This window comes from Mesocricetus auratus, unplaced genomic scaffold (assembly GCF_017639785.1).
Source record: "Mesocricetus auratus isolate SY011 unplaced genomic scaffold, BCM_Maur_2.0 Super-Scaffold_100014, whole genome shotgun sequence".
Classification (NCBI taxonomy): domain Eukaryota; kingdom Metazoa; phylum Chordata; class Mammalia; order Rodentia; family Cricetidae; genus Mesocricetus; species Mesocricetus auratus.
In genome coordinates, this window is record NW_024429197.1 from 22,409,593 (window position 1) to 22,436,201 (window position 26,609).

A 26,609-nucleotide genomic window follows, 5' to 3' on the forward strand; every position below is an offset into this window, starting at 1 on the left:
TTAAAATAGTATTTAGGAGCTGAAGAGGTGGATGGCTCCATGGTTAACACTTAAGGCTCTTGTAGAGGACGTAAGTTTGGTTTTAGCACACACGCTGGGCAACTCACAACCGCCTGTAACTCCAGCTCCAGGGGATCTGACACCCTCTTCTGGCTTCTGTGGACACTTCACACATGTGCACAGACATACAGGCACTCACACAGAAATAAAACAATAAAATAAATCTTTAAAATGTCTTTAATAATGAAAATCACAGGTACCACTACTACAGCCGTTGCTGCTGCTCTCACTTGCTACTTACAGAGATTCAGCTGCTCTGCCAGGAGCTTTTCGTGATCATCTTTAAGACTCCTAACCAGTCAGGTAGTGAATATGATTATCCACATCTTATCGATAAGGATGAATCACCTTTAAGACTAACAAGTCAAGTAGTGAATATGATTGTTCCTACCTCATAGATAAGGATGCTAGGTCATGGTTAACTGAATTGTCCATTAACTACAAAATGTATCATAACTGACGTGTAAATCCATACATGTCTGGTTCCAAAACCTGTCACCAGGGCAAATAACTCAGGCTCTACTGGGACTACCGAAGCCAAGGGTCCTTGCAGTGTACTCAGCCATACATCACTCGTATTTGTTCACTGGAAAGCCGATAGGCTTGGAATGGTATTGAATGAAGTCATCTGACACTGCCTTGGCTGCTCAATAATGCTGTTACCTATTGCAAAACTTGGATATTTCAATGGCCACAACAAAAATGATTTACAGAATGATTTTAATCCATTTTAAATAATTCCAAAATTAGTTTTTCCTTTCAAAATACAGGAATATGATTGTGAACTCAAAAGTGCTTATGGCAACTCATAGATCAGGTAACTCATGAAAACAGCAAGGCTGCAGTCCTGGGTGGTACTGATAGAAAACACTAGAATGCACATACTTTTCATATACCCATAAAACATTTGCTAAGAGGGACCAGTTAAGAGTGGTAGCACCCATCCTTGATCCCAGCACTTGGGAGGCAGGGTCACATGGCTCTTTGTGAGTTCAAGGCCAGCCTGGTCTACATTATAAGTTCCAGGAGAGCCAGGGCTACTGTCTCAAAAAAAAAAAAAAAAAGAAAAAGTTAAGGACCAGGGAGATGGCTCAGGAGGTGAAGTGCTTGCCACAAAAATCCTGGAACCCAAGTAACAATTCAAAAGCAAGATGCAAGCCGGGCGGTGGTGGCACACGCCTTTAGTCCCAGCACTCGGGAGGCAGAGGCAGGCGGATCTCTGTGAGTTCCAGGCCAGGCTGGACCGACAGCCTCCAAAACAATACAGAGAAACCCTGTCTCGTAAAACCAAAAAAAAAAAAAAAAAAAAAGCAAGATGTGGTCACATCTGTAATCTTGTGGAAAGCCTGTGGAACAGTGCACGGTATAGTAGCAGAGACAAGAAAAGAGAGCCTGCCTCAGAACGAGGTGGAAGAGAGGACTGACTACTAAAAAGCTGTCCCTTCGCCTGCACTCGTGCTGTGGCACATGCACTCCTGCACTAACATATACAGCCACATGCTTGTACATACACACTCACACACAGTGATAGACAGACAGACAGACAGACATTCAGAAGGCAGAGGCAAGGGAATTGATGCAAGTTGCAGGTCAGTCAGGGCTACCTTCTAAGACCATGTCAGAGGAAGAGGAGAGGAGGAGGAAAGAGGAAGACTAGGAGGAGAAAGAAGAGGGGAATTCTAAATGCATTAAATTGAATCTGGAGTTAGAAATCTTCTATGAAGAGAGTTCCAGTGTCAGGCAGCTTCACAAGTGAATCTAACACATCTGTTAGGAATAAATAATACTGATTTTATATAAACTTTCAAAAGGTCAAAGAAAGGAGAACAGTTCCCAAACTCTCTAAGTGACCAGCATTACTGTCCACCAAAACCAGATACTCTCAAGCATCCCAGATGAACGTAGAAATACTTGGAAAGGAGAGAGAATGGGAAACAGCTTGTGGAGTGGTAAATTTCAATGCAGTCACCAAGAATGGACTGTGTACATAGTGATTGGTTAGTGAATGCCTCAAAACTGTTAATAAGACTGCTAAGTAGAAGAGTCTAGAAATGTCTAAGGTGTGTAAGAGACAGAGCTAGAGAAAACTTTCTGTCATTTAATTTTCAAAAGTTATACCCAGCTGGGACTGGAGAAATGGCTCAGTGATTAAGAGCACAGGCTGCTTGCTCTTCCAGAGGACCTGGGTTCAATTCCCAGCAACCTCATGGCACCCACATACACAACTGTCTGTAACTCCAACTGTATCTGACAACTATCACGCAGACATACATGCAGGCAAAACACCAATGCACATAAAAAAAATAAAATAGTGAGTGTCATTAAAAAAAGAATGTGTCAGGGATTAAACAAATAATTTATGTCCAGCTGAAATTTCAGCTCCAGGGACATTGAGATGTCTCAATGGGTTAAGGCCGTCAAACCCAATGACCTGAGTTCAGTTCCCAGGACCCATACGGTTGAAGGAGAGACCTGATGCTGGCAAGTTGTCCTCTGACATGCACGTGCATGCCATACTCATACACACACAAAATAAAGAGATGTTTTACGTTCCAAGAACCCTGTATTGCTGGAAACTCTACACTCAAAAAGTTCATTAGGCTTGTGTGAGAAATGCAAAGCCTTCTGTTCCATTAACAATAGGTTGGTGGAGGATTGTAATTTGGTGGCTCTCCTATGTAGACAATTACATATGCAGAACAAATGTGTCCCAAAGCAAAACCGTAACCCAAGGAGTAACCGCCTTGTTCTCTGTTTAGATGCAACTGACTTACTGAGATCAGCAAGAGAACATAACCAGAGGCTGAACCAAGAGATCCTGGCCTTAAGAAACCGGGTGCGATCACTTGACTCAGAGAAAAAGGTGCTTGGAGAGATGGTCAGTGTGCTTTAGGTCTTGGAGTCCAGTGTGTGTCCAGTAGCAACCAGTCCTGTGAGCCATGTGGCTATGCATCATCAAGTTGGTCCTTTAGGAGAATGGTCTGACAGTTGTCGCACGCCAGGGTACAGAGGTGATGTGTTCTAACCCAGTGTGCTCTAACCTGCCAGTGCTTATGCTTCGTTTTAAGCCCTTGTCTGAACAGCAGCATCATTGCTGTTGTATGAATACCAGGTTGCTTATTTTTGTTGTTGTTTTTATGTGTATGGGTGTTTTGGCTGCACATGCGTCCATGCATCATATGCATGGGGTGCTGAGGAGGCCAAAAGAAAGCGTCAGATCCACTGCAGAAAGACCATTATAAACTGTGGGTGGGATACTGTAATACAGAAACAAAACTAAATGAACACCAAGAACATCCTCAGGTGGCCTGAGTTCAAATTCTAGCTCTATCACTTACATGTGACTCTGAACACATAGCTTCCTTCTCCTTACTTTCTTTCTCTGTAACAGAGAACATTAACAGTCTAGGCTGCAGCAGGGTGTTGGTGGCGCATGCTTTTAATCCCAGCACTCAGGAGGCAGAGGCAGGTTGATCTCTGTGAGTTCGAGACCAGCCTGGTCTACAGAGCTAGTTCCAGAGCAGCCTCCAAAGCCACAGAGAAACCTCTGTCTTGAAAAACCAAAATAAACAAAACAAGCAAACAACAACAAAAAAACAACAGTCCAGGCTGCATCCTAATGATCCAGTTGATGTCAGTGTTTATTTGCACTTGATAATTGTTTGTTCAGTGAATGAATGAGTGGCTGCACAAACAAATCAATAAGAAGAAAGGAGATTGTAAATACCTGACAGGTTAATATTTTGTTCAAAATAACTAAAGTATTATATATTTGTATATGTGTATGTATACATATATATGCCTATAGTTACGTAGATTGCTAACTATATAGAAAATAGAATATGGTATGTAGACAGGAGGGAGGCAGGGTCTCTCTAGCCCAGGCTGACCTGGAGCTTACTAGGTAGACCATGCAAGCCTTGAATTTAGCCTCCTGCCTCTGCTCCCCGAGTGCTGGGATTATAGATGTCCATCACATAATGAGACCCATCAAAATCTAGGATATGTTATCCTTGGTCAGTGATCAATATGAGTTAAAGGATTTCTTTAAGGTAGTTCCTGAAGGAGGTTGGTAACTGAAAATGGATTTTTTGCCTTCCAAGTTCTTTTACAAAGGAAAGGTTGCAACTACCTTAACTGAGGTTGTAAGCCAGGTGATGAGTTACCAATACCTTTTAACCCCAGGACCACTCTCTGCTGAGGAACTGAGTGATCTGAGTGTTATGCTCAGCAAGTCAGCACAGCTGTTTCCCATGAGCCTGTTTCTTAACCTTGACCTGGTGCTCTCCATCCCTGTGGTGGATGCTCTCAGCAGGCAGCTGGGCAGTCTTTCCTGACAACTGCTTATTGTACTTTCTGACACAAGGAAGTAGAAAGATAGTGCCAAGTTCGTTTTATGTTAGCCTCAATGGGCTTTAAGTATCCCTAGGTGTGTCTGAGAACCTTTGCAGAATAGATTAACATGTGAATCTGCAGACTGAGGGAAGCATGGCAGCAGTGTGTGGGTTAGCATCATCTAATCAACTGAGAGGACGAAAGGAACAAAACAGAGGGAGAATATCTCTCTCTCTCTCTCTCTCTCTCTCTCTCTGTGTGTGTGTGTGTGTGTGTGTGTGTGTGTGTAAATCATATTTCTCCGGGGAGCCTTGTCTAATACATATAGAAGCTAACATTTGGGAATCTAGTGCTATAGTGACTACTGGCGATTTGCCATGAATCATGGACGTCTTCTAGTTTTGTCATGTTATGTAACTGTTTGTTTGTTCGAGACAAGGTCTCTCTCTGCAGCCTATGCTGGCCCCAAATTTGCTGCCCTCCTGCCCCAGTCTCCCAAAAGCTGGGATTGTACTACCATGCTAAGCTGACAGAATTCACAAAATGCTAACAGAAATCCTAGGAGGAATTGTTCACCTGGCTGAGGGAACCAAGGCCACACATTCCTAACTGTAAAAAACAGTGGTGTCACAACTCAGCCTGACCACAGAGTCTGTGGTTTTGCCCCTGAATCTCTCCAGCCCAGTTGCTGTGGTCCTTAGTACCACACTAGCAAACTCCTGCTTCTGCCCAGCTCCACACCAGTCACAGAGCCTTCACTTCTGGCTGCCCTGTGGCAGGTCTGCCCTGAAGAATTCCCTAGGAAATAAAAACATGCAGGTCATTCTTTGTTTTTTAAAGGAAAAATAATCCAGAAAACCACTTCCTTTTCTTAGACACCTAAAAGCATGATAAGTGTTTCTAAATGTCGTCAGGTTCACCGTTAAGCAGATGACTGTCGCTGTCTGTCTGCGTGAAGACCTGTTTGGTCCCCAGGATGCACTCTTGATGGAAGGAGAGAACCGATTTCCACAAGTTCTCCTCTGCCCTCCACAGATGGTGGCAGGCACAAACTCTACCCCTAGATGCAAAATAGAAACATGGAATGATTTTTTTAAAGGAGAAATGTGAACTATTTGACAAGGATGACAATAGCCACAATGTTTTAAATGTTTATCAAGCACCGTGATGTGGGTAAGAGTCTCCCAAACAGTAGCTCACATGACCTCCTTGGGGCAGACTTCCCCAAAGCAGACACGAGTGTTCCCACCACTTATTTTTGAGGGCTTTAGGGGATTTGACCAAAGTAAGAGTTGTTCAGGAGTTGAAATCAGGCTTACCTGGTCCTGGAGTTCATTCTCTGTTTTTCTTTTTTTTTTTTTTTTTTTTTTTTTTTTTTTTGGTTTTTCGAGACAGGGTTTCTCTGTGGCTTTGGAGGCTGTCCTGGAACTCACTCTGTAGACCAGGCTGGTCTCAAACTCACAGAGATCCGCCTGCCTCTGCCTCCCAAGTGCTGGGATTAAAGGCGTGCACCACCAATGCCCGGCTCTTTTTTTTTTTAAGATTTATTTTGGGGTTTTTCACGTATGTCTGTGTGAGGATGTCAGATTCCCTGAAACAGGAATTGCAGACAGTTGTGAATTGCCATGTGGGTTCTGGGGATTGAATCCGGGTCCTTTGGAAGAGCAGTCAATGCTCTTAACCTCTGAGTATTTATTTCTCCAGCCCCTGGAGTTCATTTTCTATATAGTACCAACTCTCATGGAGATTTATAGAGTTTATATAGGAAATTACTCCTAACCTATAGAGGTCATAGCATGCCCAATGATGTGTACAGAAATCACTCTCCATAGAGCGGGCAGTGTTTCATCGTCTATAATGCCTTAGCCATCTGTGACTGAGAGAGATGACAGCAGCGAGACCTACTTGTTAGTCTGCGCCCAGGAGGCAGGTTCAATTCAGAGCGTTATTGAGCCTCTCCTTCCAGACAGAACATTGACAGTGCTGTGTTCTGAGCGGTTAAACTGTTTCTCCAAGTCCTTGGCCTCTGGCCCTCGGGAAGAAGGCAACCTGCAACAAGTCCCTGGTCGTCCTCTTTTTTTGCTGACTGACAGGTGAGGTCAGCTCCCCTTAGACACCAGAGAGCTCATCGTTTGCATCCATTTCCAGCTTCAAACTTTGGTCATTGGTCTCAAGAAGTATGTGAAGTGTGCAATTGCTCAGATGCATAACTGTATTCAGTGTGCCACTAGTTATGGTAAATTTTACACATATGGTAAAATATATTCAAATGCTTTCAAATATACAATTTCTCAAATATACAATAAGCTGTCAATGTTATATATTAAGTATAAGTTACAAGTTATTTGAAAAGGCTATCTTAAACATTAAAATTGATCTTAAAAATAGCCAGTTGTGATAGTATGTACCTTTAATCTTGGCTTTGGGAATCAAAGGCAAGCAGATCTTTGTGAGCTCAAAGCCAGCTTGGTCCACTAGTGAGATCAGACAGCCAAAGATACATAGTGAGAGTGAGACTCTATCTCAAAAAAATAAAAGTTAAAATATATAACCTTCTTCTTTTTTTATAAATTTTATTTAAATTAGAAACAATCTTATTTTACATATCAGTTCCAGTTCCCTCTCCCTCCCATCCTCCCATGCCCCCACTAACTCCCCAATCCCATCATCCATTCACTCCCCAGGGAGGGTGAGGCCTTCCATGAGGGATCATCAAAATCTGTCAAGTCATTTGGAGCAGGGCCTAGGTCCTCTCCTGTGTATCTAGGCTAAGAGAGTATCCCTCCATGGGAAATGGGCTCCCGAAGTCTGCTCATCCACTAGGGATACATCCTGGTTCCACTGCCAGAGGTCCCATAGACTTCCCAGTGCTCCTAGATAACACCCACATTCAGGGGGCCTGGTTTGGTTCTATGTTGGTTCCCCAGCTGTCAGTCTGGGGTCCATGAGTTCCCACTTGCTCAGGTTAGCTGTTTCTGTGGGTTTTCCCAGCATGGTTTTGACCCCTTTGTTTGTCACTCCTCCCTCTCTGAAACTGGATTCCAGGAGTTTGGCTCAGTGTTTAGCTGTGGGTGTCTGCTTCTGCTTCCATCAGCTACTAAATGAAGGCTCTAGGATGACATTTAAGGTAATCATCATTCTCATTATAGGAGAAGGGCATTTAAAGTAACCTCTCCACTATTGCTTAAGTTCCTAGTTGGGGTCATCCTTGTGGATCTCTGTACAATTCCCTAGTGCCAGATTTCTCTTTAAACCTATAGTGACTCCTATTGATGTGTCTCTTCTCTTGTTCTCCTCTATTCCTCTCCCCACTCAATCTTCCTGATCCTTCATGTCCTCCTCCTCCCTCCTCTTCTTCCTCCTCTTTTTCCTACCTTCCCCTCTCCTCCCCCATGCTCCCCATTTGTTCAGGGACTCTTGTCCCTTTCTTCTTCACTGAGGGACCATGTATGTCTCTCTTATGGTCCTCCTTGTTTCCTAGCTTCTCTGGAGGTGTGGATTGTGGGCTGGTATCCATATATGAGTGAGTACATACCATGTTTGTCTTTCTGTGACTGGGTTACCTCACTTAGGATGGTTTCTTTTAGTTACATCCATTTGCCTGCAAATTTTAAGATTCCATTGTTTTTTTTTCGTTGAATAGTATTTCATTGTGTAAATGTACCACATTTTCTGTATCCATTCTTCAGTTAAGGGGCATCTAGGTTGCTTCCAGTTTCTGGCTATTACAAATAATGCTGCTAAGAACATAATTGAACAGATATCCTTGTTTGTATGAATGTACATCCTTTGGGTATATGCCTAAGAGTGGACTTGCTGGAATGACAGTTTATGCTAGAGAGGATGTGGAGAAAGGGGAATGCTTCTCCATTGCTGGTGGGAGTGCAAACTTGTACGGTCACTTTGGAAATCAGTATGGCAGTTTCTCCAGAAAATGGAAACCAATCTACCTCATAACCTTCTTCTTTTTGCTTATACTTTTTTAATTTTTAAATGTTTTTTGGGGTTATAATTATGTCATTTCCTCCCTCCAAAGCCTCCCATACTTATCCCCTCCATCATGTTTTCTTTCAAATGTATGATCTCTTTTTAAATTGTCAACACACATACACACACACACAGGGGGGCAGGGGAAGATCCCTAAACATATAAATGCAATGTACTCAGTCTGTATAATGTACTGGTATGTGTGTGTTTTCAGCGCTGACCACTTGGTATTGGATAACCAATTGGTGGCTCTTCCTTGGGAAAACTGTTTGTCTGCTCTTAGCATTCCTTAGTTGCCTGTAGTTCATTATCTAGGGTTGAAGCCTCCTGATCTTTCCCCCAATCCATGTTAGGGTATCTACTAGTGGTCTTGTTCAGGATGACATTCTAATAGTAAGAAAATACAAGGGAAATGTAGGGTTTCTTAGTTCTTAGAGTTTAGGTGGTGTCCCCATGCTTTATATTATAGGGTAGTCCTCATTCCAAGACTTTAGGTGTCTTCCCTGATTTATATTAAAGACAGATACCATGTGAGTGGAGCTAAAGGGACTCCTACCTTGAGTGTTGAATACATCAAAGTGTCTTATGGAAACATGCGAAAGTGTTCACTAGGGCAGATGTTGAGTAATGACGAGGGAGAAGATAATTTGGGAGAAGACTACATCCTTCCTCCTCTCTCAGGCCATCCTGTAAGTTGACACCATTCTCGACATTTTGTCCAACCACTGTCGGGAGGAATCTGACTCACCCTGAGTCTGTGCATCCATTTTTAAGTAGCATCCCTTCTCCTTTCTAACTCATCAGTTTGAAATTGTTAGTCCCGTTTTCTGGGTCTTGAACACAAGGACTGTTAATAGTATCTTGATTAATGCAGCAGGATGTTTTAGAGGTTTTTTTTCCCTAATGCTTGTTTCCTTTGGCTCACTGCTAAAGAGCAAAAGCTCAAATCAATAAGCCAGCCCATTATTAAAATGAACTACAGAAAAAGAACAGTTGGCCTAATCCAAGCAAGAAGGTAAAACTTGTTGGAAGACACTCCATGGGGTTTGTCTCGGAGAAAAACACCTAAGAAATGTAGGCTGGGCATGCAGAGATGGCTCCCTGGTGTTTACTCCTTTTTCAGAGAATTCAGGTTCAATTCCCAGCACTCACATAGAAGCTCACTATCATCTGTAATTTGGGTTCCAGGAGATCTGACACCCTCCTCTGGCTGCCAGGGGCATTGCATTTATGTGATGCATATATACACATAAAGGCAAGCACTCATGCGCACAAGACAAGAATAAGCATGTCTTTTAAAAGAAAATCAATGTAGTCTATTTGGGGGCCTGGCAAGATGGACCAGTGAGTAAAGGTGCTTGCTGCACAAACTTGGAGACCTGAGATCAGTCTCTGGAACCACAAAAAGTAAAAGGAGAAAATATACTTCACAGAAGTGTTCTCTGACCTCCACAAGTGCATCATTGCACAGGTGTGCCCACACGTGCACACACACAATAATAATAAAAATGTAAAATTAGGCCGGGCAGTGGTGGCGCACGCCTTTGATCCCAGCACTCGAGAGGCAGAGGCAGGCAGATCTCTGTGAGTTCGAGACCAGTCTGGTCTACAAGAGCTAGTTCTAGGACAACCTCCAAAGCCACAGAGAAACCATGCCTCGAAAAACAAACAAAAAAAAGTAAAATTAATTTAAGTAAATGTAGCTTATTCAAAGGATATTTTAGTAACACTTTTGTATTTTAACTGGTGATTTATTTGGATTGAGATTTCCATCTGAGAGCCCGAGTTATCAGTAACATAGGAAGACCGAAGAGACACCAGTATGAAAGACCAAGAGGCAATGAAAGTACAAGATTTTAATGAGGTAAGAAATGAAAATAAAAGATGATGTTCTGAGACAGGTTTCATGCAGCTAGGCTGACTACAAACCCAGTGTGCAACCAAAGCTACCCTTGAACTCCTAATCCTCCTGCGTCCACCCCCCACACCATGCTTGCAAAGATAATTCTTCAGTTATATTTCTTAATATATGTGAGGCAAACCACACAAGAATGCTGAAAGCACAGCACACAAGCAGAGGGAGAAAGCACGGCTCTGGGGATGGTCCATCTCCAGCCCGTTGTGATGAGAAGTTTACAGAAAGCCTCCATGGAGATGTCAGTGAGGCTTGCGGGAACCACAGGGATGGTTAAGCTCATTGCTTCACCTAGATGGGTGAGAGTTCAGAGCAATATGGCTCACTGTCTCTGAGAAGTGTCCATGTATGTCCAGACACTGCTGTCCCTGGTTTTCATCAGGGGAAACTGAGGCTAAGAATGATGAAATAACTAGCTCTTACACCATTGGTGTTAAAACATAAGCAGCCCAGCTCTGCCCAACCAGGTGTGTTTGCCCTTGACGGCCTGTTCTTGCCATGGAACATGTCAAGGGGCCTCACTCTGTGCTCACTAAGGCACATTTTGGTTTTAGGCAGATTCCAAAGTAGGTTTTATACACAACACAAAGTGTGTGTGGATGTGGCTATACAGAATTGATATTAAAATTAAATGCTTATGCGATGTGGACTTGGAAGCCATCAATAGCTGTGTGCCCTTAGGAAACAACATAACATGAGACTTAGCTCCTAAGGAGGGGGCTATGATGTTAGTTGTCTTCCTATCGCATAGTGATCCTTCAGAAACAATGTGAGATAATTCAGGTAGAGCCTTCACCATAGTGTCTGATGTATGATAGACTCTCGGTAAATGGCAGTCATTATAATTATTACTCTTGTTGTCATTAGCATTTCATTTGGGAAGATTCTGTTAATATCTTACATTTGGGGTAAGCCTAGGGATATAGCTTAGGACAGTGGTTCTCATCCTTCCTAATGTTGTGGTGACCTCCAACCATAAAATTATTTTCATTGCAACTCCATAATTGTACTTTAACTACTGTCATGATTTATAATGTAAATATCTGATATGTAGGATGGTCTTAGGTCACCCCTGTGGAAGGGTCATTCATGACCTCCTTTGGATGTCAACCCACAGGTTGAGAACCACTGACTTAGAGGGTAAAAGTGCTTGCTGCCAAGCCTGACAACCTCAGTTTAATTCTTGGGACCCACATGGTAGAAGGAGAAAACTAATTCTTAGAAACTGTCCTCTAACAAACATGATGTGTGTAAATGCTTTTTACAGATACTGAAAATAAGCCAAGAAAATGTCAAAGTATCTGAGAGTGACTTGTCAGAAGAGAGAAAGAAGCAACTGGCGTCTGCTTTTATTGCTCTCCAGAAGTCCTTGAGAGTGGATAGTGAGGTATCACATTCAGGATGGCGGTTTCTTGCCTTCTGATTTAGGGATTTCATGTGACCCTTTGTTTCTATTTTAAAACAAAGTATGGCCTTGGGGAGGCAGCTTAGTAGGTAAGAGCTTTGCAAGCATGAAGACCTAAATTCAAATCCCCAGCACCATGTAAAAAGTTAGGCATAACTCTGTGTGTGTGTGTGTGTGTGTGTGTGTGTGTGTGTGTGTGTGTCTGTAATCTCAGCCTTAGGGGACAGAGATGGCCTGTCGGCCAACCAAGCAGAAACTGCAAGCTTCCCATTCAGTGGGAGACCCTGCCTCAAAGAAACAGTGTCATGGAGGAAGACAGCCCACTTCCTGCTTCACACACCGATACTAGGCTCTGATGCCTGGGCCATGCAGCACAATAATGAAAACATAACTGAACTTGGTGTGCTGTCATTCAGTGCCGTTGGCTGTGTGGCTTAAACAATGGCAATCTATTTCCTTATAGTTCTGGAAGCTGGGAAGTCCTGGCCACCTTCTGTGTCCTCTTGACAAAGTGTGACCCATGTGTCTCTTCTCTTCTTACAAGGGCTCCAAATGGTCAGAATAGGCCCCCACCCTTCTGTTCTCATTTAGGCTGGATTTAGGACCCCCCTCCCCTTGCTCCCTTTTTACGGCCCCACCCCCACCTTCCATTCCCTCTGACTTCAAAGTTTTCAGAGGACATCAAGTAGCCCCTCTCCTAAAGTAAGTGTCTTGGGACCTCTTGGCTACTGGGTACTGCAAACTGTCATTCCCTCCTCATGCCCTGTCAAACACTGCACATCTGTGTGATCCGTGTGAAAGTGTGAGGATGGTGTGCAACTGCACTTGAACTGAGTAGAGACAGATAATCTGAGGATTAGAGGAAATGCTGGCCCATGAGTCAGTGAGCACACATTGTTGTACAGCAACAGCATCTGTAGTTAAGAGCAGAGTCTGAGCCAGGCTGTGGTGGCGCACACCTTTAATCCCAGCACTCGGGAGGCAGAGGCAGGCGGATCTCTGTGAGTTCGAGGCTGGGCTGGACCAACAGCCTCCAAAACAATACAGAGAAACCCTGTCTCGTAAAATCAAAAAAAAAAAAAAAAAAAGAGCAGAGTCTGAAGTCAGACAGGCATGCAAGTGGCTTCACAGTTTTCTGGCTACATGAAACCAAGTTCTGGCACTCCACCAGCCCTAGCTTCAGAAGTAGTCTTGCCAGTGTGCAGTTTAAAACTACACCACACTGTAGCACAATGTTTTATGAAAGGCGCTGTGAGATACAGCTTTAAATTTACTATTGTTGTTGTGTATGTATATATGGCTAGGGAGATAATACATTGCCACAGCACAAGTGTTGAGGCCAGAGGACAGCTCTGTGGATCCAGTTTCCTCCTTTCACTTTTGCATGGATTCCACAGATCATATTAGGTCACCAGGCTTGCACGGCAAACTCATTCACCCACTGAGCCATCCTGCCAGCCCTGTATTTTTAAGGCAAACAAATATTTAATACAGAGACTGATAATTTTTTTTTTTGGTTTTTCGAGACAGGGTTTCTCTGCGGCTTTGGAGGCTGTCCTGGAACTCACTCTGTAGACCAGGCTGGTCTCGAACTCACAGAGATCAGCCTACCTCTGCCTCCCAAGTGCTGGGATTAAAGGTGTGTGCCATCAACGCCCTGCTCTGATAAAGATTTTTATCCAAGGTTTGTTTAAAATAGTAATGACTGTAGACACCCAATCTTTCAACCTATAAAAGGTAAACACTGAAAAACTGTATTTGGTAACATGTAGCATTGAACAATTTGTTAGGACCATTTCAAAAATCCTTTTTAGAAATTTTATTCAGTTGCAGGGAAATATACTTGATTTATCCTGAAAACATCTTCCTTTCTTTTTTAACATTTATTTTTGTTTTTGTTTTTTATTTAAAAATCTTTATTATTTAAAACAATTTTAGATTTAAATATATTTCGTCATTAAAAAATCTTCATTTCTTAAACAGGAATTCCAAAAATCAAAATCAGAACTCTTGGGCCTTTATAAGGAAATTCAAAGTCTTCCAAAGGCTGAGGGCAGAGACCAGTTTTTAATAGCATATAACCTACTACAAAGAGAGAGTTCTGAATTAGAAGTCAAGGTGAGATTGAATTATTGATTATTTGAGTGTTCAATAGTTAACTGTCTTATATGTGGAGAGAATAAAAGAAACTCTTAGGTAGCAGACTTGGAAATAAAAGATTCTTCTATTGGCTTATAATGAAACGACACATAGTATGGGTTATAAGTCAGGGCAAACATTTAGACTTCAACCTCCTGTGAATGTCTGACCTTAAATCAGCTTCTTATCAACTGAGTCTCTAGAGTGTGAATTTTACAGTATGGATTATAGGGAGGAAAGGTCCAGAATCTAGGGAGATGTGTGGAGAATGGTCTACAGCTAGCCTTTGCTTGTAGGACACTTTTTTGTTTTGTTTTTGTTTTTCAAGACAGGGTTTCTCTGTGGCTTTGGAGGCTGTCCTGGAACTAGGTCTTGTAGACCAGGCTGGTCTCGAATTCACAACGATCTACCTGCCTCTGCCTCCCGAGTGCTGGGATTAAAGGCATGCGCCACCAACACCCGCTTTAGCTCTCTCTTAATTATTAACCTATTTCTATTAAACTATGTATTGCCACGTGGCTATAGCTTAACTGTAATGCTCCGGTATGTTACTCCTTCGGTGGCTACATGGCCTCTCTCTCTCTGGTCTGCTCCCTGCCTTTCCTCTTCCCCTGCATTCTCCTAGTCTGGTAGCTCCTTCCTGCCTGGTTACTGGACAATCCACATTTAATCATCAATCAATAAGAGAAACATATAGTCACAGCATACAGAAGGACATCCCCTATCACTTAATGCTTTTTAAGTCCTTGAATCTGCCCACAGGAGTTGTCTGTCTGTCTGTGAGGTTTTGAAGAAGTCTTAGTTTGGCAGCTTTAACAGAGTATCATAGAATGGGTGGTTTAAGTGGCATTTATTACCCATAGCTCTGCAGTTCAGTTTGGGAAGTTCAAAGTCAGGGCGACAGTAGACCCCCATTCGGTGAAGGCTGCTTTCCGGTTCACAGACAACCATCTTCCCCCGGTTCTTTCCTCCTCTTCCTCCATGATACATGTGTGCACATGAACGTTCATGTGTGAGTGTGGACATGCTCATGCCTCAGCATGTACGGGGGTCAACCTCAGCTGGCCTTCCAGTTGGTTTATTATTTTTTGTTACTGCCGATGCTAGGCTAGCTGATCTGCAAGCTTTGTGTCTCCTGCGTCTGCCCTCATTATGTTGTAGGAATGCTGGGATTCTACACACACCTCCACCCTCCACCTACCCCCACCGCATCTCCCTATTGCATGTGACTTTACGTGAGTTCTGGGGATCCAAACTCAGGTTCTATGCTTTCACTTCAAATGCTTTACCCCCTGAGCCATCCCTCCGGTCCACATGGTTCTCAAAGGGATAGCAATGTCATCATGAGAGCTCTGCCCTTGTGGCCCAGCTGCTTCCTAAGGTCTCCTTCTGAGACCACCTCATTGAGGGTGAGGGTTTCATTTTATTACATTTTTATTTATTTATGTATTCTTTTAGGTGTAAGTACTCTGCATATACACCTGCATGCCAGAAGAGGGCATCAGATCCCATGTGGTTTCTGGGAATTGAACTCAGGACCTCTGGAAGAGCAGCCGGTGCTCTTAACCACTGAGCCTTCTCCTCCAGTTCCAGGTTTCATTTTCAGTTTAGGGGTTTTTTGAAAGAACTGAAAACTGCTATTTGGAAGAAAGTTCCTCAGTCTGGGTTTGTCCGGCAATTCCCCACAGGACAATGCAAGTTGATTGTTCTAGACAAGAATCCTATGGAAATGATGTCTCCATCCCAACACATTTTATTGGAAGACTCAAGCTACATTATCATTGTGTTAATCTTGGTTTGGCTGAGGTGCTCTCTGTTGTATCTTACCACTGTAAAGTTTATTGCGTTTCCCTTTGCAATGATAACCATCTCCTGAGTGGCTTCTTTGGGACACTGCATTCCTGCCCATCAAACTATTGTTCATGAAAAGCTTTTGTTCTGAGCCTTTACTTCTTGACAACCCTGAAGCTTCTCTTGGGAACGCAAAGTGCCCTAGACTTAGAATAACCCGGCTCAGGGGGAACATTGGCTGTGCCTTATAGATTTGCCAAAGCTTCTTATTTCACAGACTTTTGTCTGTGTCACATCTAGACTCATGTCACAGAAATTTGTAGCGGAAACAGGTGTGATCTAATAGGCCAGCTCATTCAATTTATACAAAGAGCCTGGGGGCCCTGGACAATTGAACTCCTGCCAAACTGTGTGTGGAGTTTCTCAGCCTGTTGCTCTCTCTTCCTGTCCTACCCTAAGGTCTCACAGAGTGGAGCACGCAGCTTACTTGGTTCTTTGGTATTTAAATGTGGCTGATGATTAGAGTGAACTATTATCACTAAGATTAATAGAAGCTTGTCATTTACCACACTGCCCATCTCTTAGAAGGGCCAATAGGATTAACTTTCCCCATGATAAACAGCAGCATTTTAGGGCTGGAAAAATGGCTCGGTGGTTAAGAGCACCTGTTGTTCCTGCAGAGGACTCCAGATTGGTTCCTAGCACCCACATCAAGCGTCTCACAACTGCCTGTAATTCCAGCTCCAGGGGATCTGATTTCCTTTTCTAGATTACCCAGGAAACTGCATGTACATATATACCCATAATTTTTAAAAGATAAAAATAAATTTTAAAAAGAAAGCATTCTACTGCTTAAGAGACATCCCAACTTTTTGTGTGTGTGTCCAGAAAACCCAGAAAAGTGCTTGGTGTTTGTACTACTATTGTTTTCAATTTACTAGAGTATTCAACCCAGGTTCTGAAGTTTGCTATCCTTTAAAAACTAGAATTTATTATCATTATATAATGTTTGCATTTTCAGAATAACTGTAAAAACTAAGTAGCATTTTGGAAGTTATTTTCCTGCTTGCAAAAATAATACACTCTTTAAGAAAACCTCCTCTGCTGGGTGGTGGTGGCCTACGCCTTTAATCCCAGCACTAGGGAGGCAGAGGCAGGTGGATCTCTCTGAGTTCGAGGCCCAGCCTGGTCTACAGAGCGAGTTCCACGACAGCCTCCAAAACAATACAGAGAAACCCTGTCTCAAAAAAAGAAAAAAAAAAAAGAAAGAAAAGAAAACCTCTTCCAAGACCCTCCCCTGCTGCCTGTCTCCCTGTTTCTTCAGCTCTTCATGTTGTGGCCTCCTCCCTCCTCTTCAAAGCATCTTGAGTCAGTTGTATGTCTGTCTTTGACCACACATACACTCCCCAAGCTTCAAATAAGCCACCTATAGCCTCCCATCTTCCAAGGTTCAAGGCCAACCCTTCACTGGAAAGTAACAACCCTTGGGAGAGATATGTAGACTGTACTGAACTCTGTAGTTACTCTTGAGAGGAATGAAAAGTCATAGGACATCAACAAAATTGCTGAAAGTCCACTGAAATCAAGCCTTGTATTCACTTCCATGGCTCTTGGAATCAAGCACAGTTACTCTAGGACATTTGCATTGCAGACAAGCAGCCATTTGCTCTAATTCAGGACTGTGTTGTGAACCATCTTCGTTTCCCAACCAGCCTCTCTACTCTCTCTACTCCTGGAAGGACATCTGCTTGGATTTCGTGTGAACATACAACGAGTAACCATTGAGGACGGGAAACCTGCAAAGTCCTCTAAATGCAAACAAACAAAATGAATATTTTATCAGATCGCACAACACAGTATCCCTCACAGTACCCACAGGTGCCAGATCACCTAGGAAACTTACACAGATTCTCATTTCCCATCAGACACTGAGCCTGGGCCATGAGAGAGCCTTTAAAATAAGCTGTCAGATAGCCTGACATTTAGGGGCCACTACAGTACCCAAGGAACCTTTACAGGTTCGAGCGTTTTCAAATAAATAGGGTCAGACTGGAAGAAATGTACCTTCTATAACATGCTGGTAGCCTTCTAGTATTTTCTCAAGGTAATATGTTACTACTTTTATGAATCAGTGAAGCACAGTTAAAACTTGGGGACAAAAAGTATATGGTTGTTTTTGCTTTTTCGAGACAGGGTTTCTCTGTGTAGCCCTGGCTGTCCTGGAACTCAGTTTGTAGGCCAGACTGGTCTTGAACTCACAGAGATCCTCCTGCCTCTGCCTTCCAAGTGCTGGGAATAAAAGTGTATGCCATGACCACCTGGCTTAAAAGTGTATAGTAAGCATGTTAAATACCAGGGATCACTGGAGTCTTGTTGCCCTTTGTTTCATTGTTTCTGTTTAAAGATACAACCCAATTATAAACAGCAATCTGAAATGCCAACATCAAAGACCAAAATACCTGTTTATTCATTTGTTTGTTTGTTTGGTTAGTTGGTTAAATCATGGTGTTACATACCCTTATGTCTACTATAAATAAGGATTAAGTTATGTAACACCTGAGAAGTATTTAACTAAATTGTAGTAAGATTTGTGGTGGGGCACCAGTTTAGATAGCTTAAGGCAGCAATGAAGCATTTGGTGGAGTTAGTATACTTTTCACAGTCATACATAAGCGTCTGCAAATTAGAACATTTGCTTTTTCACTTAACTTTACAGGTCTTGAAGTTTTCACAAGAATTGGAGCAGTTAAAGCATTGTTCTGTAGGGGACGGAACTGCTAGTTTAATGACAAGTGAAGAGCTGCTGTCTAAAGTGCCACTTGTGGAAGCAGAGCTTCTGAGCCCAAGGGAAGAAAGACAGGCACCCTGGTAAACTGAGAAGGTCCTGAACACAGTAATTGCAGGGGGGTTATTTGACTTGGTTATCCTAAGGATTTCACATTCATTTTCAAGAGATGTAATCAGGAAGAAATTAGTTTAAGCATTTCCCAGTTTGTCCTTTTTTTTTTTTTGTAACAATCTTATGTTGAGTATTATGGAAGAGAACAGACGGACTGGGCAGTGAGTAGGATACCACATGCAGCATAGGGTAATGGGCTCACAGGGCACGCCAATTTGTGATTTAGCATTAACGTTACACTTTGAAACTTTCCCCCTTGCTTTTGAAAGTTAGCATGTGCTTTCTGCTGAAATGTAGGAAGCATGTAAAAGTAAAAGTGATTATAATAACCTACAATTCTTAGGGAGAAACACACTCACCTATCAATCTCTCCTGTGCACACAGGTATGCAGATAAATTGTTTTTACACAATCAAGGCTGTACTCTCTCTACATGTATAGTTTCTGTTTTGCTGATCTTATTTGACATTATACCTGATAGAGTTTTCAGAACCCTTCTCTTTCATTTATTTGTTTAATCTTGCTCCCCAACTCTGTGTTTATACATTTTTAACCAAAATTATCTTTCACAGAAGTTTTGGAGGCTTTAGGCAAATGATCTGCTCTAATCTGGCAAAAAACTAATAGGAACAAATTACTGTGTGCGGACAAAAGGTCACTGAGAAGGAAACAGTAGATGCCCATGCTTCTTAGACACCAACCTAAAGGACACCCTTTTCCGTGAACTGGAGAGATTGGGTCCTGGTGTCACCAAATTTATTGCTGCATAAATGTTCTAAGATAGATACTGCTTTGCCATTTTGGTAGCTCCTGAATTTCATGTTCTCTTAAAAATTTCTTTTAACTTTAGAGTTAGCTCTGAGTTCAAGATTCCCAACCAGGAAACCAAGAGGTGGAGAGGGAAGGGCATTTTGGAGAGATGGGGGGGGGTTGGTCTGCAATAGTGAGCCCAAAAGCAAGTAGCCATGTTTAGGTTTGGTGTAGGACTCAAGAAAGCATAATTCTAGAGCATGGGAACAGTGTGACAGGTTTCGAGGGAAGTTGTCGTAGCATTTCTTTAGATGAAGATGGAAGGTGACAGGCAGGCCGGCTAATCCAATGTGAGCCACAGTTGAAGGAACAGTAGCCTGGAGCAAGAGGCTGGTGGAATGTAGCAATCACTCTGAAAACTTCACAAAAAGAACTGACTGTGTTGGCTGGGGTACTCAACCCCAACTGGCGGGGGTGGGTCACCGGTGGGGATACTTGCCACATAATTGTTTCTTCGTGGTGGGAACTCTACCAGGAGATGTACTCTGAACTTCCATCTAGAGAGCTCCTCGCTGTTAGTTTTTAGACGTCTGTACTGGCCTGCCTTTGGAGTCCTGACAGGATACGCCCTCAGCTGCAGTCACTAAGAGCACCACCTGTGCACATTCATTATGCTCCCTTTTAAAAGAGCCCTGCCAACCCCATCCCCCATCTCTTTTTCTTTCTGTCTGTTTCTCTTGCTGTGTCTGTTTTTTTCTCTCTCTCTTTCTCTGCCTCTTTTCTCTCTCCCACTGCTCCTGTCCCCAGAGGCCAGTCTCCTCCCTTTCATTCCCCCTTTCCCATTCCCGTTCCCCTAATTTAAAAAAAAAAAAGCCACCTCCACTTGAACTCTGTCACGTGGCATCTTTCTCTTTTGTGCCACTTTTTTCTTTTTAATTACAACACTCACCACCCCTGTTTCAATGGCTTGGCCCAAACTACTTCCCATTGTTGGGACGATGAGAACTGTGGGTGTCTGCCACATGTTTCTCTCTATGCCTGTCTCTAATGGCTCCTGTTTTATTGCCTGTGCCCCTTGGCAGACTCCACTTCAGTTAGACCTGGAACACAACCACATTTAGCTTTAACCATTTGTCACCTGTGTGCAGGTGCTCCAAGCAGAGGGAGGGAACAAATTCAGACAGATTTAACGTTACCATCTGATGGGAGGAGGCAGTTAAACAAAGCACTGCTAACTAGCTTCATAGTCTATCAAGGCCAAAGGGGGTGCAGGGACACAGAGACAGAGAAAGACAGAGAGAAACAGGGAGGAAGAGCAGCAGAACTTGATGTCAAAGGGGCATAGATTTGTGTGAGGTAGTTTAGAAGAACTCTAGGGAAGGGGGGAACATTAAGACTAAGATGCAGGCAGACTCCCCAAACATATAGATACATGGAATGCTTATATCAAGGAAGTATTTGCTTGCTGGATTTTGCAGTGTTGGGGTTAATCATGGGGCTTCACATGTGCTGAAAAAGCGCCCAACACTGAGCTATGTCCACAAACCTAGTTAGGAACTTAGATAATAAAAAAGCTCCTTTAGAGTTTAGCAGCCTGGGCAAAACAATAGGTTAGTGCTTTAGGAAAATCACTCTGCCTGCTATGTGTAAACATTTTTAAAAAATCAGTGGGACTTTGTGATTAGTGACTCTAATCAGGATGAAGAAGATAAAGTAACTTGAGCATGGGGAAAGTCTTAACAATAAAGTAAGAGGTGGCCAGGGAGATGGTCCAGGCAGTGAAGGACTTGCCAGGCAAGCATGAGGACCTAAGTTCAGATCTCCAGCACCCATGTGAAAGCCAGGCACAGTGATGTTCACGTCATCCCTCTACTGGTTTGGCACGTGGAGACGGAAGGGTCCCCAGAACACACAGGCCAGCCCATCCAGCTAAACTGGTGAGCTCTAGGTTCAGTGAGAGACCTCCCCCATCTCAAAAACTAAAGGGAGGGCCAGCAAGATGGCTCAGGGGGTAAGGGTGCTTGCCACCAAGCTTGAGTTTTATCACTAGAACCTATATGACAGGAGGACGGAACTGCCTCCCACAGGTTGTCCTCTGACTTCCACACATGCACAGTGGCACACACACACACACACACACACACAATTTAAATGTAATACAATTTTAAATAAATAAAATAACTTGAATTCCAGCTGGATTGTTTTGTTTGCTGATTTTCGGAATATGTCTATTGGTATGACAAAATACTCGAGGCTGAATTTTTAGAAGTTGATTTGGCTCATGGTTCTGGAGGTTCAGAAGCCGGCACCCATCTCTGGTGAGGGCTTTCCAGCAGATGGCGTTACAGCAGAAGGAACATGGGCAAGAAGGGATTACATGGAGAGTCTGGAAGCTAGGGAGTAAGGAGGGAGGGGATAGGCATCTTTTCTCTTCTGTGTGTATGCATGTGTGTGCATGTTTGCGTGTGTGAGGTGCATGTGCATGTTTGTGCACCTGCATGTCAAGGCACGAGGTTGATGTCAGGAGTAATCCTTGACTGCTCTTCCACCTTATTGGTTGAAGGATATCTCAATCAAACTAGTCCCGCTGGCTGGCTTGCTCAGGAGATCCCCTTGGGGGAAGCAATAAAACCATGTTTTGGCCGGAACAGTGTGCCTCTATTAGCTATTGTTTTAAATAACATTATTATAAGCAGCATTGAACCCTCAGCTTTTTTCTTATGAATTATTTATTACTATTACAATATATTCATGGAGACTGGGGTTGTAACTCAATAGTACAGCACCTGCATAAAAACCTAGCTCCAATTCTCAGCACCACAAAACAGTGTATGTTCATGAGTTACAATTTTTCAGAATCTAAACATTTTAAGATGGCTTAGGGCTTTCTTTTTTTAATCAATTTTTTATATGTATGGGTGTTTTGCCTACATGTATGTCTGTGCCTCACATGCATGCCTGGTACATATGGAGGCTGGAAGAAGAAATTGGATTCCCTGGAACTGGAGTTTCAGATGGTTTTGAGCTGTGAGCTAGGCATTGAATCTAAGTCCTCTGGAAGAACAAACAGTGCTCTTAACTGCTGAGCCATATCTCCAGTCTCAGATTCGGAATGTTTTTTCCATTTATTTTTTATTTTTAAATTTAAATTAGAAACAAGGTTGCTTCACATGTCAATCCCAGGTCCCTCTCCCTCTCCCTCCCCTCCTCCAACGCCTTCCCACCAAACCTCCATCCCCCCACTTCCCTAATCCCCACTCCTTTCTCTAGGGAGGGTGAGACCCTCCATGGGGGGTATCTATAGTCTGTCATTTCATCCAGGGCAAGGCCTAGGCCCTCCCCCAAGAGTCCAGGCTGAGAGAGCATCTCTCATTGTGTGATGGGCACCCAAAGTCCATTTGTATACCATGGATAAATATTGATCTACTACCCAAGGCCCCACAGATTGCCTAGACCTCCTCACTGACACCTGCATTCAGGGGATCTGGATCAGTTCCATACTGGATTCCCAGCCATTTGTCTGGGGTTCAAGAGGTCCTCTTGTTCAGGTCAGCTGTTTCTGTGGGTTAAACAAGCCCAGTCTTGACCCCTATGATCATTAGTCCTCTCTGTCTCTGGGTTCCTTGAGTTCAGCTTAGTGTTTAGCCGTGGATGTCTGCCTCTGCTTCCATCAGTCATTGGTTGAAGGTTCTGTTTCCCAGACTCTCTGGCAGTGGGATTGTAGGCTGGCACTTCCCTGATCCATGTCTAAAATCCATATATGAGTGAGTACATACCATGTTTGTCTTTTTGTGACCGGGTTACCTCACTCAGGATGGTTTCTTTTAGTTACATCCATTTGCTTGCAAATGTCGAGATTCCATTGTTTTTTCTCGCTGAGTAATACTCCATTGTGCAAATGTACCACATTTTCTCTATCCACTCTTCAGTTGAGGGGCATCTAGGTTGCTTCCAGGTTCTGGCTATTAGAAATAATGCTGCTATAAACATAGTGGAACAGACGTCCTTGTATGAATGTGCATCTTTTGGATATATGCCTAAGAGTGGAATTGCTGGGTCTTGTGGTAGGCTGATTCCCATTTTCCTGAGGAATCTCCATACTGATTTCCAAAGTGGCTGTATGAGTTCGCACTCCCACCAGCATATTGGGAATATTTTTATTTGTGTTGCCAACTGCCTTCTTGAATGTAACAACTGTGACTGGTGAAGCATGCAGTCCTGGGCTCCAAGGTGCCCTAAACGAATTTCAGATTGAGGGAATAGAAATAAAAGTGGGACTAGGGAGTAGCTTAGTGGCAGAATGCTTACCTAGCATGCAGAAAGTCCTGGAGTCCATCCCAGAACTGCCAAAAAAAGAAAGACAGCAGAAACAAGATGCAGCAAGACCACCCAGCATGTCTGTGAGCACTCCATCTTCTATACATTCCCTGATGGCTGAAGCTGCGTCCCTCCTTCTGTTTCTGTGACTTAAACTCTCAAGGGTACCCCTCTTTCTCTGGCTTTCCAGGTCCTTCTACTTGCTATTTACAAGCCCTTGGCTCCTGTCTAAGATGAACCCTTCATCCATGATTCCCCTCTTCCTTGTGTTCAGTGCCGAGGTCTCTGCCTCTGCTCCCTATGTCTGGATGCTCAAGCATCTACCCGTTCCTTAGGTACACCCTTCCACTCTAGTCCATGTCTATTCTTGAGTCTGCCCCAGTTAGAAATCCAGATGTCACGTCACCTTGTCCTCCCTCACCTACCACATCTGGTAGATGGTGAATGTCGTGAACACCGACTTGGAAGTGTCTCAGGCCCAATCCTGGTTCCCACTCCTGACTTTTATTATGTGGATGGAGACAACAGCCTGTCATGGAGTTTCCCTGGCATGTTTTTTATTTTTATTTAAAAGCAAAAATAAAAACAAACCCATTTACTTAACTGGGGAATGGAAGGGGCAAATATACCTCAGTACCCTTGTGAAAGTCAGAGGACAACTTAAAAGGCCTTGATTCTTTCCTTCTACCATATGAGTCCCAAAGATTAAACTCAGGTCATCAGGCTTGGCAGCAAGCACCTTTACCCACTGAGCCATCTTGCTAGCCCTGCAGATCTTATTCATTAACCATCCTTGAATACTTCGGTTCCCTGTGTTCTTATCTGTCCTAAAATCTCCTACCAATGCGTGCACACACACATACACTTTTATTCCTGACTTTCTTTAGCTCACGTCAATGGTTAACCAAGCTATCTACTACTACTCAGCCTAATTACTGTCTAGATTTCCTTAGTTCCCAGTGAGTTCTAAACCTCTTAGAACTCACTGTAGCCCTATTGCCTGTTGAAGTACCTGCTTTTGAGTGACATTTGGAACTTTTTATGACCCGAATCTTCACAGTGCAATACTAATAGTCCAGAGAGGATTTTAAAAAGTCATTTAAACTGATTGTTGAGCTGTAAATGAAAATATATGATGAATCATCTCCTTGTCTGTGAGTGAAAAAAATAAAGAGCCATTGCTACAAAATGCACAGGAGCAACTTCCGGCTGTACAATTCAAGTTTGAAAAAAGAAATCCCCTAGTGTGTAGGACTTTCTTCTGCCACAAGAATATTTGTGTGACAGATCTTTTATTGTTGTATTTGTACCAAGTTCTGAATTAGGAGAAAGTAAGCAGGAGGAAATGCCAGAGGAGTCAGTGAAGGCGGCCACTTTTCCAAGAGAGAGACGGGAGGAGCCACAGCAGAATGGAGACCATGAACAGCTGTTGGCCATGAAGCCCAGAGAAGCTGGGAGGCTTGGAGAAGAGCTGAGCCTGCAGTCTCAGCGAAGTGGGGATAGTTCAGATGACAGTAGCACCCAGGTAGGTGCTGCAGACACACGCTGTGGGTCTGGTCCCTCAGACTAGCCCTGGAGATAGACATCATTTTTACCGCCTTAGTTCTTCATGTCTGTTGTAAACACTATAGCCATGACTTGAATCTTAGTTCTTCATGCCTGTTTCTCAACGTTACAGCCACGGCTTGCATGGTAATAAACTTACAACCAAAGTCTGAACCCGTGGATCCACTTTATTGGGGGAGGGGTGACACAACTCTGTTGAGTTGGTGCTCTCCTCCTGCCTTCCTGTGGGTTTTAAACATGGAAGTCCCCTCTGAGCTGTAAGCACGAGGCAGGCTCAGGAGGAATACGCCCGCCTCTGGTAGGTGGGTCCGGGGGAGGATGGCAGGGTATGTGCCACCCTTCCTATTCCAGGTGGCTTAGTGAACCAACTGTTCATTTTAGTAGAGAAAATGACCTCAGGGAATTGTTTTAAATATGGTCTACCTGTAAGAGAGTTAAAGGGAGCGTTACCAGCACCTCTTTGGCTCTTAATCTTTTAGGACTCCGTTGTACAGAGTAGAATTTCTCTGTAGATACCTTCCCAGAAGTTACTTGAGATCTTCAGAAGACTGTTGTATTTACAAATAAACCACCTTCAAAGAGCTGATAAAATGCCAGGTGCTACTCTGCTAGCCCAGAATTTGAGAGTTAGAGGCAGGAGGGTCAAGAGCTCTAGGTGACCCTCTGTTACTTAGTGACTTTGAGGCTAGCCTGGGCTGTAAGAGAAAAACAGTTTGATAATACGTACTTGAGGAGTAAGTGAAGGGAGCTGACTCAGCAGTTAAGAGTGAGTTCTGCTGTTGCAGAGAACCTGAACTCAGAACCCTCCAGCTCGAAGGGGATTTAACACCTCTGGCCTCTGCGGGCACCTGCAGCCACATGCACAGATACACACACAGAGAAACATAGGCAAACCTTTCATTTTTATTACTTATTTTCTTATTTTGAAACAGTATCTCACCGTGTAACCCTGGCTGGTCTAAAACTCTATAGAAGCCAGGTTGGATCACTGAGATCTGCAGCCCTCTCCAGAGTGCTAGGATTAAAGGCATGGGACACCATGACCTGTGCAAAATTAGTTGTTGGGTTTTTTTGTTTTGTTTTAAGAGAGGGCTTTTGTTGTATAGCCTTGGCTGTTCTGGAACTACCTCAGACAGTGCTGGTTTTAAACTCACAGAGATCCACCTGCCTCTAACTCCCAAGTGCTGTGATTAAAGGCATGCATCACCACCACCAGGCTCATTTTTTTGTGGGTTTTGTTTTTTGTTTTTTGTTTATGTAAGTTGAGAGCTGGAAATGTAAGCATGCCCAGGAGAGTCCATTGTGGGGAGAGAATAGGAGAAGGAGAGTAAAATGTACATTTGGAAATGGAATTTAAAACTTGGAGAAGCTATAGTAATTAAAGAAAATATAACCAACCAGGTTTGGTGGCTCATGACTATAGACTCATCAGAGACTGAAGAGGGA

The 26,609-nt window shown here is 43.3% G+C and overlaps 1 protein-coding gene across 19 annotated transcripts in view; it reads left to right on the forward strand.

Annotated features, from left to right (window-relative positions):
• Positions 1 to 26,609, forward strand: part of Ccdc30 (coiled-coil domain containing 30) — a 90,303-nt gene that overhangs the window by 17,353 nt on the left and 46,341 nt on the right. For 4 of the 19 annotated variants that reach the window (XM_040756768.1, XM_040756766.1, XM_040756767.1 and 1 more), the window contains exons 5-7: positions 2,820 to 2,938; positions 18,349 to 18,500; positions 24,912 to 25,122. In XM_040756768.1, coding sequence (XP_040612702.1) covers positions 2,820 to 2,938; positions 18,349 to 18,500; positions 24,912 to 25,122 — 482 coding nt within the window. Of the gene's footprint in view, positions 1 to 2,819; positions 2,939 to 6,073; positions 6,489 to 10,147; positions 10,247 to 11,564; positions 11,685 to 13,685; positions 13,821 to 18,348; positions 18,514 to 24,911; positions 26,040 to 26,609 lie in introns of those variants that run through there. The other 15 variants (XM_040756780.1, XM_040756771.1, XM_040756772.1 and 12 more) reach the window with 15 other exon arrangements.